Raw genomic sequence first — 18,740 nt, 5'->3', positions numbered from 1 at the left:
TTGATTTTCAAAAAATTTCACAACTTTTAAAAATACACAGACGTGTATACAAAAAAAACAATTATTTTCACACAAAACTCATTTTTGACAAGTAAAATACACGCAGCTCTTTGACGAAAGCTCAACGTCCTTTGTCCGTATTTTTTAAACATTGCAGATGAAGTTACGCTCTCATAGCTTTGACAATTAAAAATTGAAAATAGGCAACACGGTTAATTTTTGTCATTTTTTAACGTAACGCTAGGCTAAAGGAAATATTCGGTTACGTGCATCAATTAGCATTTCAAATAGATGTTTCTATTTTAAGCTTACAACCAAATTATAACAATAATTATGACACAAAAATATTAACATAACAATTTTAAAATAACTGAAATGCTTTGCCAAGGCGCGATAAATTTTAAAAGAGAATATAAATCAATCAATATTTCGCGCTGAAAGCTTGTGTACATCAGATAGAAGTTTCACAAAAGATCGAAATTGTTCACCCAAAGAAAATACTTCAAAGAAACCTCCTTGCGAAACGCAATTTATAATTTAACAGTTCAACTTCAGATCAAGTTTAGAAAGTTAATTTCAAATAATGAAAAAGTTAGAAAGCGCAGAAAGTAATAAAATACTTTACATGAAAATGAAATTTCTTTAAAAGCATACAGAATATCTTTATAAAAAAATTATATTTATATCAGACTAAAAAGTAAAAAAGTAACAGGCTAAACATTTTATTATACAAAAGTAATCTATTTTAAATTATTTTTTTTTATTTTCAATATCAGGTCATCATAACCAAACAAATTATGCATAGAAATCCATACATTTTTATGAACTCTGTAAACTATATTTAAATTACAATAACATTACACTCTACGCATAAATTTCGATTGTTTTTTTTTTGTTGCAAAATAAGTTCCATTAAAAATTTGTTTTTAACTTTACATGTTAAAAGTTAAACAGACTATTGACTAGACTCTCATTAAAACATCAATAATATGACGTAAATTGGCGAACATTAATGTTCAAATAAGGAAAATCGTACAAGTGATTATAATTTTCAGTAATTTAACATTACAGTCAATGTTTATATAACACATATCTTGACATAAATAGTTATACATACTCTTGATTTACGTTAAACATGGCACTATTTATGTTAAACTAAAATTATTAATAGCATAAGGCAATGAAATAGCACCGTAACGTACCATTAAATTAATAGAAATAATTTATATAATTATGTGATGTAAATAAAACAATTTTCGTATTTTACATTATGATTTCTCTTGTATTTGAAGGTTTAAATAGTGTACTTAGGTAAATGGTAATTAGTTTGGTAATTTTGTTATGAATGATTTATCAATTATTCTGCTATAACACATAAGCATAGAAAACAACATTTCAGTTTTGAATTATCTAAAAAACATACAACAAATTTAAACTCTATCTAAATTCTAAATATAAAATCTCAAAAACCATTTCGGTTTTTTAATAGACGCTTCTATTAAAACCGTTATGTTCTGATTTACTAGAATTTAGAATCTATCCCCCTTTCTTGTGTTTCCCCATTAATCTAAATAATCTATCTTAATAATTTAAAATTAATTAAACAAGTCTCAAATTACAGGCAATTAGATGCATATGAAAGCATCAGAATTAATAAATGTAAAGATAGTATGAACAGAGACAACGGTCCAATTCCTTGAAGTTCTTTGTTCCTACTACTCTAGTGGCGGAAATCTAACTGTTACGCTCAGTGGGCTCTGACTCGGTTGGCTAGATTTTGCCACGCCCACTCGGTACCCACTGAGCGAGTATATAAACGCTCAACTTGTAGATTGTACTTTAGTTTATAATCATCTGCTGATGATGTTAACATGGTTAGCGAAACGCGCATCCAGTGTAAAAGTAAAAGTGTTTTGGTGTATTGTGGTGATTTAGTGTTTTTATTTTGCTGTTTAACACCAAAGGTTCCAACCCTCAACTGTAATTTCCCCATTTTCCACACAGAATCTGCATTCGCCTTTGATTCTCATCTTCAAGTAGATTGAAGCTGAGGAACAAAGGCGAATGCAGATTCTGTGTGGTTTGGTTTTCACTACTGAGATGTTCATTGAGAAGACAGTGTCCTGTTAAAAACCCGGTAAAAATCCGAAAATTTTTGCTTGAGATAAGGAATCTCTCAAAAAATAAGTAAAATCCGAGGTAAAATCTTTGATTTTTCTCGGTTGTAAGTTCAAAGAAATTTCTTCTAATGTCTTAGACCATTGGAGGATTCCCATTCCAGGTTACGGATGGAGTCTTCCAGGTTTTAAGTTCCGCTTTAAGTTAGTTTCCACTTGGGAAGCAAAACGGTTCTGGTCCAGTTAGTGGAGTGTTTCCTCCTTTTCGTTAGATTGTTTGTTTTTTCATTGCCTTCTATCTCTCGTTGGGCTGGTACCTAGAGTAGGAGGACTTTATTTTCTTTGCATAATTTGTTCAGCATCTCTAGGTATTCTTTGACCAACTTCGAATTCATGGTTACTGAGTTGATCGCTTCATGCTGCTTGATTATCAGATGAGATGGCTATTTCTTGTTTCCAATAGTTCCTATTTAATGTCGGCTCCAGACCAAGCAGACAAAACAACGACAAGACAGAAACTTTCATTTTTGACGACAAAATTGTGACAAATCCAATACATTTTTGCGACATTTTTGTCTCATTTTTGTTTTGTTTCAAAATTCGGAGACTTTTCAATATCCCGTCTCGAGTCGGTAAAGACTATAGATAGAATAAGAATATAGGTATCGATTTTTTTCTGCAAATAATTACAAAAATTTTAGAATTTCAAGTCGTCGTATTAAAAAATTCAAAATGTGACCAAAGCTTATAATAATTTGTTTGCTTTACTTTGATTAATCGTGATGAAACATTTTTTTGTAATTTGTAGAGTGATGAACCACCCCAAAAAATACTAAGAAGTGAAGAAGCAGAAATAACTACTATCGAGGAAAATAATATCACTTTACTTACTACAGACCAGGAAAACCTAAATTTATCAGAAAATAATATACCTCGTAATATGCCTGTATATGATGTATAGACTTCTCTTAGATCAAAATAAATTTTAGTTGAGTCAATGGTATTCGCTATTGGTTTAAGAAAAGTGTCTCTTTAATCAAGAAATGTCCCTTTTCAATCAAGAATTTTTGCATGAATCAAAGAGACTATTGTTCTTGTAGCAAGAACTTCTTTGCATATTAATTTTGGGTCAAGAGTGAAATACTTTGGACAGATAGATTCTTCTATTCTCTAAAGTAATTTTTTAAAGCTTAAGAAAATAGAGTTTTCATCTTATAATGTTTCCGACATAACAGTTTTATTTCGCTCATATATGTATATGGCCAAAGTTAACAAATGCATTCATTATTTGCAGTAAAAATAAGTTGCAAACTTGCGTTGCTATTTGCCTTTCCTCCTGTTCTCTGTCCAACAACAATAAATATACTACCGTATTCCCTAACCACGCTCTTGGTCGATCGGTAGCACAAACCATCGGCCTATTCAGCATCGCCGCTGGAATCTCGATTCGGTCTTTTGTCCGGCCGGCCGCTAATAGGTTCTGTCAGCGGCCAGGCGGACCCTTCTTCTCCGCTTGGCCCCATCGGTGATGATTCGTCATAATTTATCGATGTTTAGGCGCCTGTAGGACTCAGCCCCCGCGCCCCCCACGCCTGTGCCCAAATTAAAATCGGCCGCTTTTAAATTGGTTTTTATCGCGTATCGGACCGGCCGTAATTAATAGAAGCCCCGGTATAAGATAGAGATTGAGAGAAGAAAGGAAAAAAAGGTATTAGAAATGTACGGGCGAGAACAAAGATAAGAGAAATAGAATGCATTGATATTGAACTAGAAAGCATGTAAATAAATAAATTTGTATAAAAAGGTCTTTTTAAGAAAGGATAATCCACTTCTGATATTTGTAAACTCAAAAAAATGCATTGTAAAATGCACAATAAATCGCGTTAAAATAATTAACTCCTTCTATGGAATTCGATTTACCTAATTGTTTCATATAAATAATAAAAATTAAAGCATTCGAGATAAAGCGAATACTATTTTATCGGATATCTAATATTTAGTCCTTTTAAAATAATGATATCCCTATATGTTTTAAAAGAACCACATTCAAAATAAACTGGCATTGCCTTAATGCCTTATTATTTTTGAAAAGTGTTGGTTGTCTATTTATTCCAATAAGACGTCCTTATAATAAACTTATTTTAAGCACAAGAGTATTTTATTTCTATAAGAATTGCTAACAGTTTAAATACATTTCTGGTAGGCTTTTGCCACGTGATTAATACTCTCCAATAGAAAGTCCTTCGAGAAACAAACATTGAAAAAAAAAACATTTTTATATAATTTTTGTCGCGCTCAATTATTTTGAATAGTACAATGGTATTTATTGTGTCTGACAGTTGTTGTGACAAAAAGGAGAATTGTATCGTTTATAGGTAATGTGTTGTTTTAGTAGTTGTTTAAAATGATCAAACATTAATATTATTTCAGTAGCATTATGGTAGCCAAAGGTTTTCTTTAAAAGGGATGAAAATGATGCCGGGCCGAGAGCATTGTGATTTTGAATTTAACGCTGGACGAATTCAATACTTCAAATTTGCAAAGTAATATTTCGCTAGATCATGAGAATTCAGATGTAGAGGAATACGAAGTCAAGCTAGCAAAGGACAAAAAGGACATTACAAAAACCATTCGTCACTAGACAAAATTCACCGGGATACCCTTGTATCTATATAATTTTTATATATTGGGAGACATTCAATACAATTGTATTTACCTACTACTTATCACCAAAAAATGAATTCCGAAATAAAGTTATTTGACTAATAAATTTGATATTTATTTCATTTAAAATGTTAGTACTGACCCTATTCGATTAAAATCGGTTCAATAAGCTTTAAACAAAGTGACATATCTATCATTCATTAAGCATTGCACTTCAAAATGTAAAGAGAAAGGCTTGAAATAAAAGGAATGTATTTGAAAAACAAATGGAAAACACTAATAAACAAATATATATTTCTTTAAATAAAATAGGCACCATTTTTATTTTAAATCTGATATACCATTAACAATGACAATTATCATGTATGTTTTATATGTACGAATATATGCATAAAATCAATAGATGCCTTATTAATTCAATTATGACCATTAATGAGGCCAAAATATGTTTGATTTTATTGGATTCATTAGCATTATTTTTAATTTTACAACGTTTTTTTCTCTAAGTGCAGTACTTCTCACAAAGGCAAAATAATATCTGTCCATTTCTCTAATGAGTCAGGGAAGAATATCGTAAGACGACATCCAAAAAATGACAGAAAATATATACCTACGGGACCTAAACAACTTGATATGGGACTTAAGAATCCATGACAACAAAGCATCAAAGAATTATTTAAGATCATCTGCAGATGATGTATGCATGGTGTACGATTTAAAACTAGATATCTAAATCTATTTCTCTGATTTTGAAAGAAAAAAAATAATTATACAGTATGTCCCCGGATTGTCTTTACAAGAGGAAAAACTTTTTTATTATTGACATTTTGAGAAAAATGCATTCTTCATTAAAATTTTTGCTTGTCCTAAAATGGTGATCCGGTTTATAATTGTGTAAGAAATTTTTCCATACCGTTTTAGAGAAAATTAAGAAAAACAAGTCTTAAAACTCAAAACGCATTTCTATGATAATATAATTGCATGCGTTTTCCTTCTTTCATAGATTTTTATTAGTAGAATTTTAGTTTAACATCTTTCTTGCTGTTTTAAATTGTTAAAGAAGCACAAAATTTATTTAGTTCAATGCTACAGAAAGGGTGATAATAGTTATCGGCAAACGTGATACCTTAACAACGGAAAAAATATGACGTTCATCAAAATTAATAATAACCATCTATCAAAGAATGAAACCGAAATTCTATTACCATAGAAACGCCTTCTAATTTTTAGGACTTCAGAAAAAATTCAACCATATATTCATGTTATTTTTTAGTTTCCTCTCAAACGGTATGGAAATTAGCAAAAGTTTAAACGGGATTAATCATTTTAGAACAGGCAATTTTTTTACGGAATTCAATTTTCCCAAAATAAGAATAATAAGAAAGTTTTTTTTCCTCTTGTAAAGATAATCCGGGGACATCCTGTAGGTATCGAAATGGTAACTAGTAGTTATTATAAATACATACATATAGGGTTCTCATGGAAATCCACAAGGAAACAGTACAAACGAATTTGAAGCAGTTCTAAAACTCTGGTCACTTATAAATTAGATATTTCAGTTAATATAGGTTATATTACTATTTTATTTGTCTCTTTAACTTTTCATCTTTGGATAACTACTTACAATATGATTTTTAATTAATGTTCAGTGAGATGGAAATAATTCATTTTTTGGTTATTTTTTACATGGAGACCAAGTTCCATTTACATCAGGTACCTGTAATATAGATTATGTTGAGATATTTAAATTAAAAGTGTAGTTAAATACAGTATGTACCCGAATTGTCTTTACATCAAGAGGAAAAACTTTATTATTATTGGCATGTTGATAAGGTGACCAACTATTTTTTGTTCAAAAAGAGTACATTTTGCAAGTATTTCATAGGTGAAAAAAAGAAGAAAAAACGATAAAAACTTTATTTTTTTTTAAACATATTTTTCTTCGGAGTGGATTTTTTTTGCTAAATGAGGATGTTTGTCTAATAATGTAGCCACATCCGAACAACTTTCATTTGACATATTAAATTTGACTGTTAAGACGGCAGATAATGTTTTTACAGAAAGTTGCGACTTCTCACTGCTCCAATAATCATTCCACAGTGAAAATACCCTTTCAACAGCAGCATTAGTGCCTGGACAACATAAGGAAATTTCTATTAAAACTTTTAAATTTTCATGTGGGATAATATTATACCTACGTTCTATTCTAAAATGCTGAAAGATTTCTACCCATCTTTTGTCAAGTTCTATTTTCACATCGTTCCATTTCTTCAATTTTTCTTCACTTAAATATAAATTTACTCTTCGAATTTCATCAAAGAGAAAATTGTCTTTAATAACTTTTACTTCCTTCATTACAAATTCGACTACCGAAGAAACTTCTTTCCATTCAATTTTACTATTTAGAAGGATCCATTTGAAACAATTTAATGCTCTAAAGTTCACTATCCATTCTTCGATATATTCATAGCAAATTTTATAAAAAATTTTAACTTCTTTCAATACAAATGAGTATAAAATTATACAAATGACTACTTTCAGAGTACAGGATTTGAAAAGAGTGCGGTTTGCGAAAAAAGAGTACAAAACTCGCTTGTTCTAAAACGGTTAATCCCGTTTATACTTTTCCAAATTTCCATACTGTTTTAGAGAAAATTAAGAAAAACATGAAAATATTGTATATCGAAGTCCTAAAAATTAAAACGCGTTTCTATGGTAATAAACTTCGTTTTCATTCTTTGATAGATTTTTATTCATAATTTTAATTAACGTCATGTTTTTGTTGTTTTAAAATGTTAAAGAAGCACAAAATTTATTTAGTTCAATGCTGCGGAAAGGGTGATGATAGTTAGCGGAAAATATGATAGGTACTTTGACTTTTAACAACAGCAAAAAAATATGACATTAATCAAAATTAATAATAACCATCTATCAAAGAATGAACTCGAATACCATATATAGAAACGCCTTTTGATTTTTAGGACTTCAACCATATATTTTCATGTTTTTCTTAATTTTCTCTAAAACGGTATGGAAATTTGCAAAAGTATAAACGGGATTAACCATGTATTTTTCTCAAAATGTCAATATTTAAAAAATGTTCCTATTGTAAAGACAATCCGGGAAAAATGCCTGGAATTAATCGACTACAAAGCTTGTTAGATATTTTGAATAGGAAACTAATCTTTCCAATTGGAAAACGTATAATATACGATATTTGTATTGGAACCCTTACAAACGCCGCATCCCTTCGTTTATCTGCGAAGCATTACAGCGGGAACGAAAGAATCCCTTTCAATAAGCGGGCCACGCGCCCTTAGGGCATCGATCCGAGGTCCCCCCGACTTAATAAACCGCGCGCCTTATCGCGAGGCCACTCCAGCTGGCTCGCAATCGGCATTCCAGAGTTATTCCCGCCGCCACATTAATAACAAATTCGAAGGGATATGGGTCACTATGGTCCGCTCGACATTATGATTTATAATTAATGTTCTACAACCCAACATACGCAAACACGTACCTGGCTGTAGTGCAGTCCTTGTACAGGGTGTCGAAGTCCTTGCAGGAAAGCAACTTGCAGCGGTTGACACCCGGCTGGATGGCGCCCAGTCCTCTCAGGATGCGGACCTGTTCCACATTGCAAACTAATGGCACGATGTCCAAGCGTTTCAACTTTGTATAGACCGTGTGCAGACCACCCACCAAATGCTTGAGAAACAGTTCAAATGCCTGGGGTAGACACAGCATAGTGTCCCCGGCGATTATAAAAGCGGCCACCTTTTGCCCGCGATAGTCCACCAATTTGCACTCGTTAGCTGTCGGGTCGGACGTGGAGATGGGCGGCGGTGAATTGTAAGACCGCGGTGGAGCATGGTGTGCCATCAGATCCAGAGGCCCGTGCAGCACACCCAAAGAATTGAGCAGTCCCAGGCCTGGCGGAGGCAGATGTCCCAGAGCCATGCTGCGGGCCAGCGAAGCGCTGGACACCGGCGGCGGACTTAGAGGGTGGGCCATAGACATTGGAGGTCCCAAAGGCGACGCTTGGCGCGGGCTGTGCACGGGCTGGTGGAGGCCTAGGGCTAGGCCGCTGTGATGACTTGAGGGTGGCGAAGGCGACGGCTTGATGGCCACGGCCGGCGAGCCCGAAGACGCGTGGCTGCTGTGATCACTGGCGGAGTCCAGTGCCGGATTGTCCATTTCGCGCGATATCACACCTGAAGCAGCTGGGTCACCCGCGGGCCGAACCAGAGTCCATCCGCAGAAACGTACCGACAATCGGAGAATGGCGATCGCGCGACGACTGTTTGTCTGTGCGGTCGCGAGGCGGGGAGAGAGCGACCGATGCCTGCGCACAAACACAACCCGTACGACCGGCCGGCTACAAACGTAATAAATAAAAACAGTTGGAAAAAGTCCGTCGGTGGCGCGGTCCCTCCTCCTTACCTAGGGCGGGCCGGATTGGCGCGCGACGCTTCGCTCTGCGCTCGCATTGGCTCCCCGCCGCGGACCGTCCGTGGGCACGCCCTCCGTGCTCCAAGGAGTCGCGCTTTTCTTCGCGTAGGGTGGCGGAGAGGAAAACTTGAAATATGAGCTGTGACGTATTGATAAAGAATGTCACCGCGCGCTCCGTACGCAATCGATAGGAGCGGGCGGCGGCGGAGGGCGGCTGCCGCTCGGTCCCCCCATTCGCTGGTACGCCGCGCTCTTTTGTTTTTCTTAAATTGCGCCGCCGGCCGGGGCTTTGTCTGCAGGCGTGCGGGTGTTGCTCTATGCGCCCGTCCTCGTCTATTTGTTGCTTTTTTCGGCGGACCAGCTCTGTTTCCTGTGCAGTTATTAATTAAGCTTTATTATTCCGGCCGCCGCCCTTCCCTCTCCCCTTTTCCTACGTCTATCCACCTCGTGCCCTATTCGCGCCACCCCGACATCATAAATACCTGGACTCGAGACATTCTTGCCTGCGGCTGTTCTCGATACGTTTAAATAAATAAATATTCCACTCTATAACTCGTTCATTGTATACCTTACTTAAACTTTCCTTTTAACTCGTAGATATACCGTATGTCTGTATGTCTCCGAGTCTCCGGATTGTCTTTATAGGGAAAACTGTTATAACAAAATAATAAAGCAATTCTTCATAAAAAAAATTGTTTATTTCAAAATAGTTAGTCCCAATAACTGTGTAACCATTGACATAACTACAGGGGTGCCGGCCCCCCCCAGGTACTGCTGGGCACCCCCCAGAGAAATCCTGAATTATGACTCTTGGCTAAGTATTAATTTGTATTTGCTTGTGATGCAGTAAAAATGACGTTTTCTAGTTTTGTTTAGTTAATATTATTTTGTTGTATTCAAAAAAATGTGTTAATTTTTATTTTTTTTAGAAAATTTGTAGGTATTTATAAGTAATCTACGGGTACACGGTTTGATAACCAAGTCCATGAAATTTACTGATAGAGAAATTCATGTAAATGTTTTATTAAAAAATGTGCTTTTAAAATTATTTTCATTTTTGAGCTCAACACCAGGATAAATTGCTAGTTACGCTAATGTGTGTAACTCTTTTGGTCAAGTTTTAATTTGATTTAAAGTATAAATAGTTGTTTTAACTACATATTATGCTATAGGGGAAAACCGCTATGAAACGGACGGGTGTTGAAACGGACATTTGTCTTAAGTCCTATTTGATTAAATAACCGAAACTTTTACGGTTACATTTGGCAACCCCGCGCGCCGCTTCCATTACCACCAAAATTGCGGGTTGAACTGGCTGATCGTGTCTCGGCGGCAAGAATTTTAATATTAGGTGTTAAAAAACTAATTTTCTTTGTGAAAATATCGAACTATGTCACAGGTAAGCTATTGAAATTTTGTCAAATTCAGATTAATAAGTTTAAAACTAAGTTATTATAGTACACAAATGAAGGTTTAGACCGTATAAAATATTTCTCTATTTACACTTTATATTGTCATTTAGTGGTTAAGTGGGTGTTGTCTTGAAATGGACACAAGACGCCGTATTGAAATGGACGTGTCCGTTTCAATACTACATGTCCTTTTCAAGGCTTTGTGACAAGTTTGTTAAGGAATAGTAGATAATTTTTAAACTTTTCATTAAAATTAGTTGTTTATTTTTCAGATCAATATTTCTACACGAAAGAAAAGGTTACGACCAGCCAGTGATGTAATCGAAACCGCCGTAAGAGAAGTTTTTGATAAAAATCAATCTATCCGGTCGGTAGCGGCAGCCCATAACTTTTCCAAACCTTACTTAGCTTCAATTTGTAAAAGAGCTAGAACTCAGAAGGAAGATTATCGTCATCGACCTAACATAGTTAATAAACGTATTTTCTCCCTTGAACAGGAAAAATTATTGGTTGATTATCTGAAAACATCATCAAAGATGTGTTACGGTCTCACAACCGTGCAAGTCAAGGAACTTGCCTACCAGTATGCAAAGGCTCAGGGAATTTTACCGAAACCTTGGAAAGAAAAGAAGATGACATCAAAAGACTGGCTACTTGGTTTTATGAAAAGAAATTCAACATTAAATTTAAGAAAACCCAGAAAACACTTCTCTCTCTAGAGCGACTTCATTCAATCCAACGAATGTCAGTAATTTTTATAGCAATTTGGAGCGAGCTCTGGAAAAACATAAATTTAAGCCCCATATGATTTGGAATTTAGACGAAACCGGCTGTCTCACGGTTACAAATCCTCCAAAAGTTTTAGCAACTAGAGGTTCAAAACAGGTCGGGCAAGTGACTTCAGTCGAAAGAGGTAATTTAGTTACGATGCTTGGATTTATTAATGCCTCTGGAGGAACAATTCCTCCCGTTTTTATATTTCCCAGAGTGCACTTTAAGGAAATTATGCTGAAAGAAGGGCCTAGTGTCGCAAAAGGAATTTCCAATCCAAGTGGTTGAATGACGGAAGAAGGATTTTTGGATGTGAATTACTTCCACCGGAAGAAACTTAATGATAGTGAACAGTCAAGTAAGAAAGTTCCTCTATGCCAATTTATACCAAGAGAAAACAGAGAACCCAACACTCAACCTAACGAAAACAATAACGTAATAAATCAAGATAATTGTGTCTGTTGCAAGAAAGCGTATCAATGTACCAAAGCAGACTAGTTAAAGTGTTTCTTATGTTCTTCTTGGGCACATGAAACATGTGGTATTCAGGGTATTCGAAATTTTTATTGTAATAACTGCTCTTAAGATATAGTTTGTTTAAATTAAAGTTATTTTTGAAGCAATTAATGTCTTTTAACATAAATGTTCTTTTCATAACCACTACTGTCCATTCCAATACATCGATGTTTTGAAATGGACAAAAGAACTTTTTTCAAACTTAGATATTACTCCCAATTACAATATTTCCAAAATAAATTTAGTAATATATTTTAAAAGCATATTGATGAAGCTTTCAACCTATGTAGTTTTTAATTCATTTCATTATCGATTAATAATTAATATAACTCCTTTTAATAATATGTCCACTTCATAGCGGTTTTCCCCTACTTGTAAAATACCGTTTTAGGTTTTTTATTACCTAGCTTTTATTAAAATTTAAAAACTGTTCTTCGTTTTTAGAATATGTAAAATATGCCAAAAACCTTGCAATTTAGTCATATACAGATATACTTCTCTAATTAAACTCACTTTTACTTTTCTCCTAGAATCCGAAAATCAAATAATATATAGAGTGTTCCCTTTCAAAAAAACACAACTTTAATTTGTTAATTTTTTTGGGGGTCACCCTGTAGGTAGATCTCTCTATATTTTTAAAAAAAGCTCTAAATTAACGTTATCTAACATGCTCACAAAATTTAATTTCAATAGAAACTGTCGTTCTTCTTGGTACCTCCGCGTCGTATGAGAGGCGCCACCCTGTATATTATTTTAATATTTTTTTTATTTAAAAATGGCAAGTATTATATTAATTCTGATTAACGTCATATTCTTTGCTGTTAAAGTATCACATTTTACGATAACTATAGATTTAAACTAAATTAATGTTATGCTTTTTTAACATTTTAAAACAACAAAAAATATTACGTTAATTAAAATTCTATGAATAACAATCTATCAAAGAATGTAAAAGAAGTTATATTAGGTACCATAGAAAAAAAAGCGTTGTGATTTTTAGGACTTGGAAAAGTTTCCATATCATATTTTCACGTGTTTCTTAATTTTCTCTAAAACGGTATGGAAATTTAGAAAAGTATAAAGGGGATTAACCATTTTAGAACAAGCAAACATTTTTATGAAGAATGCTTTTTTCTCAAAATGTCAATAATAAAAAAGTTTTTCCTCTTGTAAAGCCAATCCGGGGACATAGGTAGGGGAGCGGGGGGCACGTTGTTACACAGGTCAGAAGTTACACGCCTTTTTTACCGAGATTTTAAACTCTTTGGTGGACATAAGTGCACTCAGTTGTTCTCTTATAACATCGTGCATTACATAAAAATGATCAGTGATCCGTCAAGCGCCAAGCTGCTAAGTTGTGTGCATGTGTCTCGATTTGAACCAGGTAAGTAAACAAATCTTTTACGAAATTTTTGATTCCTGATGTCTATATTTTTTATTTTTTCAAAAATTTTAACTTTTAACGTTCATAATATATCTACCTTTAATTTGCAATGTTGATTTTTTCTACTATCGATATCCATTAATGCTGACTTCAGTTTATATTTAAAAACGTGCCATGGGGTAGGCAGTTACAATTCTTTGGGGTAAGTTGTTACATGTAACAACTTACCCCAAAAAATCACCATGCCTTGTATTGAACTGTTTGTCTTCATATTTAAAAAAAAATTAAATTAATTTTCACAAGAAACAGAACTAATTAGCTTCTTATCTACTCAAAAGAAATATATTTTGGTTTACTACCAAGAGAAGTCCGGAAACTAGCTTACCAATGTGCTGTAATACTCGAATTAACAAATATTCCCCCCAGCTGGCTTATAAATAAAATGGCTGGGCCAGACTGGGTTTAAAAGTTTTATGGATAGAAATCCTTGGTGATTTTGTTTATTTATCTACCGTAACATCGTGACCCAAAGATGTAACAACTAGCCCCAAATCGGGGGTAAGTTGTTACAATCGACGTTTTTGGTTCAACTGTTCATTGTGAAAAAATTAAATAAATTTTAATAACTTTTCAATCATATTTTAATAGCTGACTAGACATACTAACGATAAAAGCAACCAAATGTATAAATTATTTAATAGCTTTTGTCATATTGACAATTATCTAAAAATTGTAACAACGTTCCCCCCGCTCCCCTATACTGCAGATAGGTATACCTATAAGTGAGTATTCAAAAACCATTCCCACCTACAATATTTAAACATACCGCATACCGTAGCCAGTGGTCGGACAGTTTAGGAAAAGCTGAGTTTAAATTGTTGATAAAATTTTCTTTATTGGTAGCACTGAAATTAAATCTTATGAAATAGGTAGATAGTATGTCGTTATTGGGCTTCGCCTTAAATATAACACACATAGTTTTTTCATAAACCTATCAATTAATTATTTTTTTAAGTGATGTGATTAACGATGATTAAGTGAAGTGCTTTTTGTCAGTATAGTCGCACAGTGATTGCAAGTGTCCGGCCGGGTACCGGGTAGTTACCACAAGTCGGACACTTTGTGATTGGCTGATTCTGCACAGTCCCGTATTTAATATTATGTATAATTTTAAAGCAAATTTAATCTTGAACATTATATACCGTTTTTTGTTGTATGTTATCTTTATGAAAAAATCTTCTTTAAACGATACTCCTCCCATAGTACAAATATAACAGAAAAAGGCCTAAATATTCCCAAACGACAAACCTTTATCGGATCCCTCACCTATCCCATCCTAACCCTGTACGGCTTTGTTTCTAGGTCAGTGAAACTGGCCGTGGCGGCGGCAGCTCCCTGCTCGCCCTAAATAATCGGCCAGCACTGAGGCTCCCCCGCCAACGGAAAAAGGGCCACACTAAACACCTTTTGGATGTTAATACGGTAATCCCTTTCATGCTTTTCAAAAAAATATTTTAATCGAGAGATGTCACTGTAAAACAATGATAGGCATGCAATATTCAATGATTCGTGATATAATGAAACTGAACAAAATTTTCACTGAACCAAAAGTCGACATAAATATAATGAAAAAGTTCATTAATATAATGAATTAAACCATTAATTTTGAGCCGATGAACGATTTCATTGGCACAATGAAAAGTAATTCATTAACTCTATAAACTTTAAGTTCATTAAATCAATGAACAGTGTTCATTAATTTGAAGGACACATTCATTGGTACAATGAACAGATTTCATTAATACAATGAAATAATTTCATTGTATTAATGAACCGTTATCATTAATACAATGAAATAATTTCATAACCTATTTAGTTATACATTTAAAAGTCGACACTATTAGTAACTCTTGTTACACCGTATAATCGATGATGAAGATCGCTGTCATTGATATGAAACGTCATTGATAGTCATTTCCCAGCCAACTACCTGATATAATTCTACTATAAATAGATTTCCATTTGAACAAGCCCTTAGCTACAAAGGTAACAAAATTACTAATAGTGCCGACTTATATACTTACGAGCACAGTAAATTTTTCCATTAGGGATTATTAATAAAAAACAAGTGCAATAAACTAATAATAATTTATTAAACTCGATATATACATAATAATACAAATTAAAAATTAAAAAAATCTAATCGACGAAGAGAATAGTAATGTTATTATTAATTTTAGGGTAAATTATAATAAGAAAATTAATTTACCAGTCGATATCCTGAGGGATTTCTACAAAAAGACCATTTCTTCATTATATTAGCTGTAGGTATCCTTAGACTTGATAACGTCTAGACGAATTTGCAACAGGTTTTCCAAGTCGCATCAAGTGGGTCCGATGTTAAATTGTCGAATTTGAGGGCTTGAAGGCAGGTTTCTACATCTTCTTCCGCTTCTAAAAGACGTATATCAAAATAATTAAAATTCCAAATATTAAAAGAACATTCGAATTTACCATAATCAGTTCGATGCCTCGACTTGTTACTATGTTTTTCTTCTTTTTGTTTTTTATCTTCTGAAACATATTTGGAAAACGCTGTTTTAATGAATACCCACACCAGAGATCTCACACAGCGGCATTTGATTTGACAACACAACAAATTAACTACAATACGATAGGACTTTTATTTAAAACATTTAAAATATTGAAGAGAACACTTACCGCTCTAATAAAACTAAAGCCTCACTGAATAACTCAACCACACAGAAGTTATTAAAGTACCAAAGTAACCGATCAACATGGCGGACATTTAAGCCCTAATATTTTATTCATGATATTAATAACCGCGTACATTAATATAATGTAGTGTGTTCGTTGTATTAATAACATTGTTCATTGTCACAATGATTTAGTACATTAATATAATGAATATGTGTTTATAAGTGTTGTAAGTGAATAAAGTTTCAGCACTAAAATAAAGAACGCGTTTATTGGGACAATGAACGCGTTCATTATAATAATGAAAATCTTACATTAATTTAATAACCAGATTTTCATTATATTGATAAAATTAGATTCATAGTATTAATAAATCGGACATCGATCTATGATTAACAAATCATTATATTAATGAAAAAAATCATTGTCCCAATGAAACAACAGTTAATAATCAATGTTCATTAATATTATGAACAATATTTTTTTCAGTGATTGAACTGAAATTGGAACCACTATCGATCATACCATGTTTTCTTTGTATCATCAAGTAATCTTATGTTTATAAATGTTTTTTTTTTAATTCTTTTCTACGCTTTAAAACGTTTACTATCGCTTTTAATATTTAGAAGGTTATATGTCGTTATTTTCTATAATTTTTAATAAATATACTAAAGAAGTAAATTGTAATTTTAAGATATGTGGATTAGCTTGAATATTGAGGTGATCCAATATTCTTAAAAGTGTTATTTGTTCTAACTTCCACCAACATTCTTCCTCTCCACACTCGTCCTCTATACAGTAGAATAACTTTTACTGGCGACCTTTAGTAAATGTTACTTTCACTATAGTGAATGTTAGAAATTACTAGGAAAACTCGACAAATATCTTTAAAATACCACATTCACTGGTCCAATGCGAAATTGTTAGCATTTCCTAGTGAATGTTAACAATCACTAAATTTCCGACTTTCACTGTAACATACACAGAGTGGTCCGAACTGTATTCCGGAAACTTCGGTGACATATTCTGCAGATAAAAATAAGTAAAAAAGTTCGTATAAATGTATGTTCTAAAATGCTTAGTTTCGGAGGTACAGGGTGTAGAAGTTTCAATTTTTTCCAAATTATTTCTGAAGTAACGTCAATATTTGGATTAAAATTGGTGTCAGGGGGTTTTTGACATCAAAAATTTTATCTTTATGTCAATATGACTCCTACTTATAGGGGGCGCCACCTACATATTTTTTAACTGGTTTGAAGAGTAATAACATTTCGTCCGTACCTGTATAAAACCACTAAGTAAAGAAATATACATTTACAGCGTTTTTTACGTAAAAAACGTCTCTTGGTAAAAATCGCTACGAGTAATAATTCTCGAGATATTTGGAATCGAAATTATCAATACCTGTCTTCATTGACATAAATTAATCATGTCGACAAAATAGTTATTAGACTGAAATCATAAATTTGAAATGTTTTTATGCCAAAAGTTCAACAGAAACTGTTTTATCACCATTTTTTCGCAGAAAAATTATGATTAATTTACAAAAACTAAACATTTCTCAAATTTATTATTTCAGTCAAATAACTATTTACAGTACGTCTGTCCGTTCTGTAGCTACGGGGTATCCGTGAGAGGGGAAACGATATTCTTTCCATGTTTTTCGTAAAAAATTAGACGACGCGTTCCATCAATAAAAATTCGACAAATTTGCAAGTAACCAATAAAATGAGTGGGAGAAGCGATTTGCGGTGACGTACTCGTCAAGTCGACATATAAAATATATTGTTGTTTATTTAAATGTTTTTTGTCCGCATTCCTTTCATAGACACAGATCCAGCAGACGTACTGTACTCAACGTGTTTATTTTTTGTCAATAATGACATGTATTGAGTATTTCCATTCTAAATATCTTGAGAACAGTTGCTCGTAGCGATTTTTACCAAGAGACATTTTTTACGTAAAATGTCACGAAAATGTATAATTTTTCACTCAGTAGTTTTATACAGGTACGGACAAAAAGTTATTACTCTTCAAAACAGTCAAAACACATGTAGGTGGCGCCCCCTACAAATAAGAATCATATTGACATCAAAATCAAATTCTCATGTCAAAAAACCCCATCCAAAAAAATTTTCATCCAAATATTGACGTTAATTCACAAATTATTTGGAAAAAATCGAAATAAAAATGAAACTCCTACACCCTGTATCTCCGAAACTAAGCATTTTCGGACATACATTTATACGAACTGTTTTACCTATTTTTATCTACATAATATGCTGCTTAAGTTTCCGGAATACAGTTCGGATCACCCAGTATATTTAAAAAAAAAATTGACCAAAGATTTTTCCATTGCGTTTTTTGCATCTCAGTGTTGGAAAAGTTCAGTGTTGCAGTTCAGTATTCGTTGCATTTGTGTGGCTCCAAATGGATGTTTGTATGCCTGATCCTGATTGTTTAAATTGATGCCATACTGTTTAAATACGAAATTTGTACGAATAAAAAAGTAAAAAAGAGTGTTTGTCATTTATTTCCATGTTCACTTTGAGAAAATAAAAAGGAGATACACAAAAAAAATTGAAATAGTCACCCACAAGCTTTTCATATTTTCTTTATTTTTCGTTTTTTTTTCTTGTAAGCCGCTTAATCGCGAATCGATAAATCACGACAGGAGGGCCAAAATTTTTTGATACGAGCTACTTT

The 18,740-nt window shown here is 33.4% G+C and overlaps 2 protein-coding genes across 3 annotated transcripts in view; one reads left to right on the top strand and one right to left on the bottom strand.

Moving 5' to 3' along the window:
- Positions 1-9,153, bottom strand: part of LOC115877711 (dachshund homolog 1-like) — a 348,365-nt gene extending 339,212 nt beyond the window's left edge. For both annotated transcript variants that reach the window (XM_030893987.1, XM_030893988.1), the window contains exon 1: positions 8,302-9,153. In XM_030893987.1, the coding sequence (XP_030749847.1) occupies positions 8,302-8,978 (677 nt within the window). In that variant the 5' untranslated portion in view covers positions 8,979-9,153. The remainder of the gene's footprint in view (positions 1-8,301) is intronic.
- A 1,330-nt stretch (positions 9,154-10,483) lies between these two features.
- On the top strand, positions 10,484-11,878 carry LOC115877783. The gene is made up of 2 exons (XM_030894098.1): positions 10,484-10,632; positions 10,918-11,878. Exons 1-2 carry the CDS (start codon positions 10,624-10,626, stop codon positions 11,362-11,364), a joined length of 456 nt encoding a protein of 151 aa, XP_030749958.1. The 5' UTR covers positions 10,484-10,623; the 3' UTR covers positions 11,365-11,878.
- The last annotated feature ends 6,862 nt before the right edge of the window (positions 11,879-18,740 follow it).

This window comes from Sitophilus oryzae, unplaced genomic scaffold (assembly GCF_002938485.1).
Source record: "Sitophilus oryzae breed Bouriz unplaced genomic scaffold, Soryzae_2.0 scaffold_1498_pilon_pilon, whole genome shotgun sequence".
NCBI classification, from domain to species: Eukaryota; Metazoa; Arthropoda; class Insecta; order Coleoptera; family Curculionidae; genus Sitophilus; species Sitophilus oryzae.
This window is presented reverse-complemented; position numbering and strand designations above follow the sequence as displayed.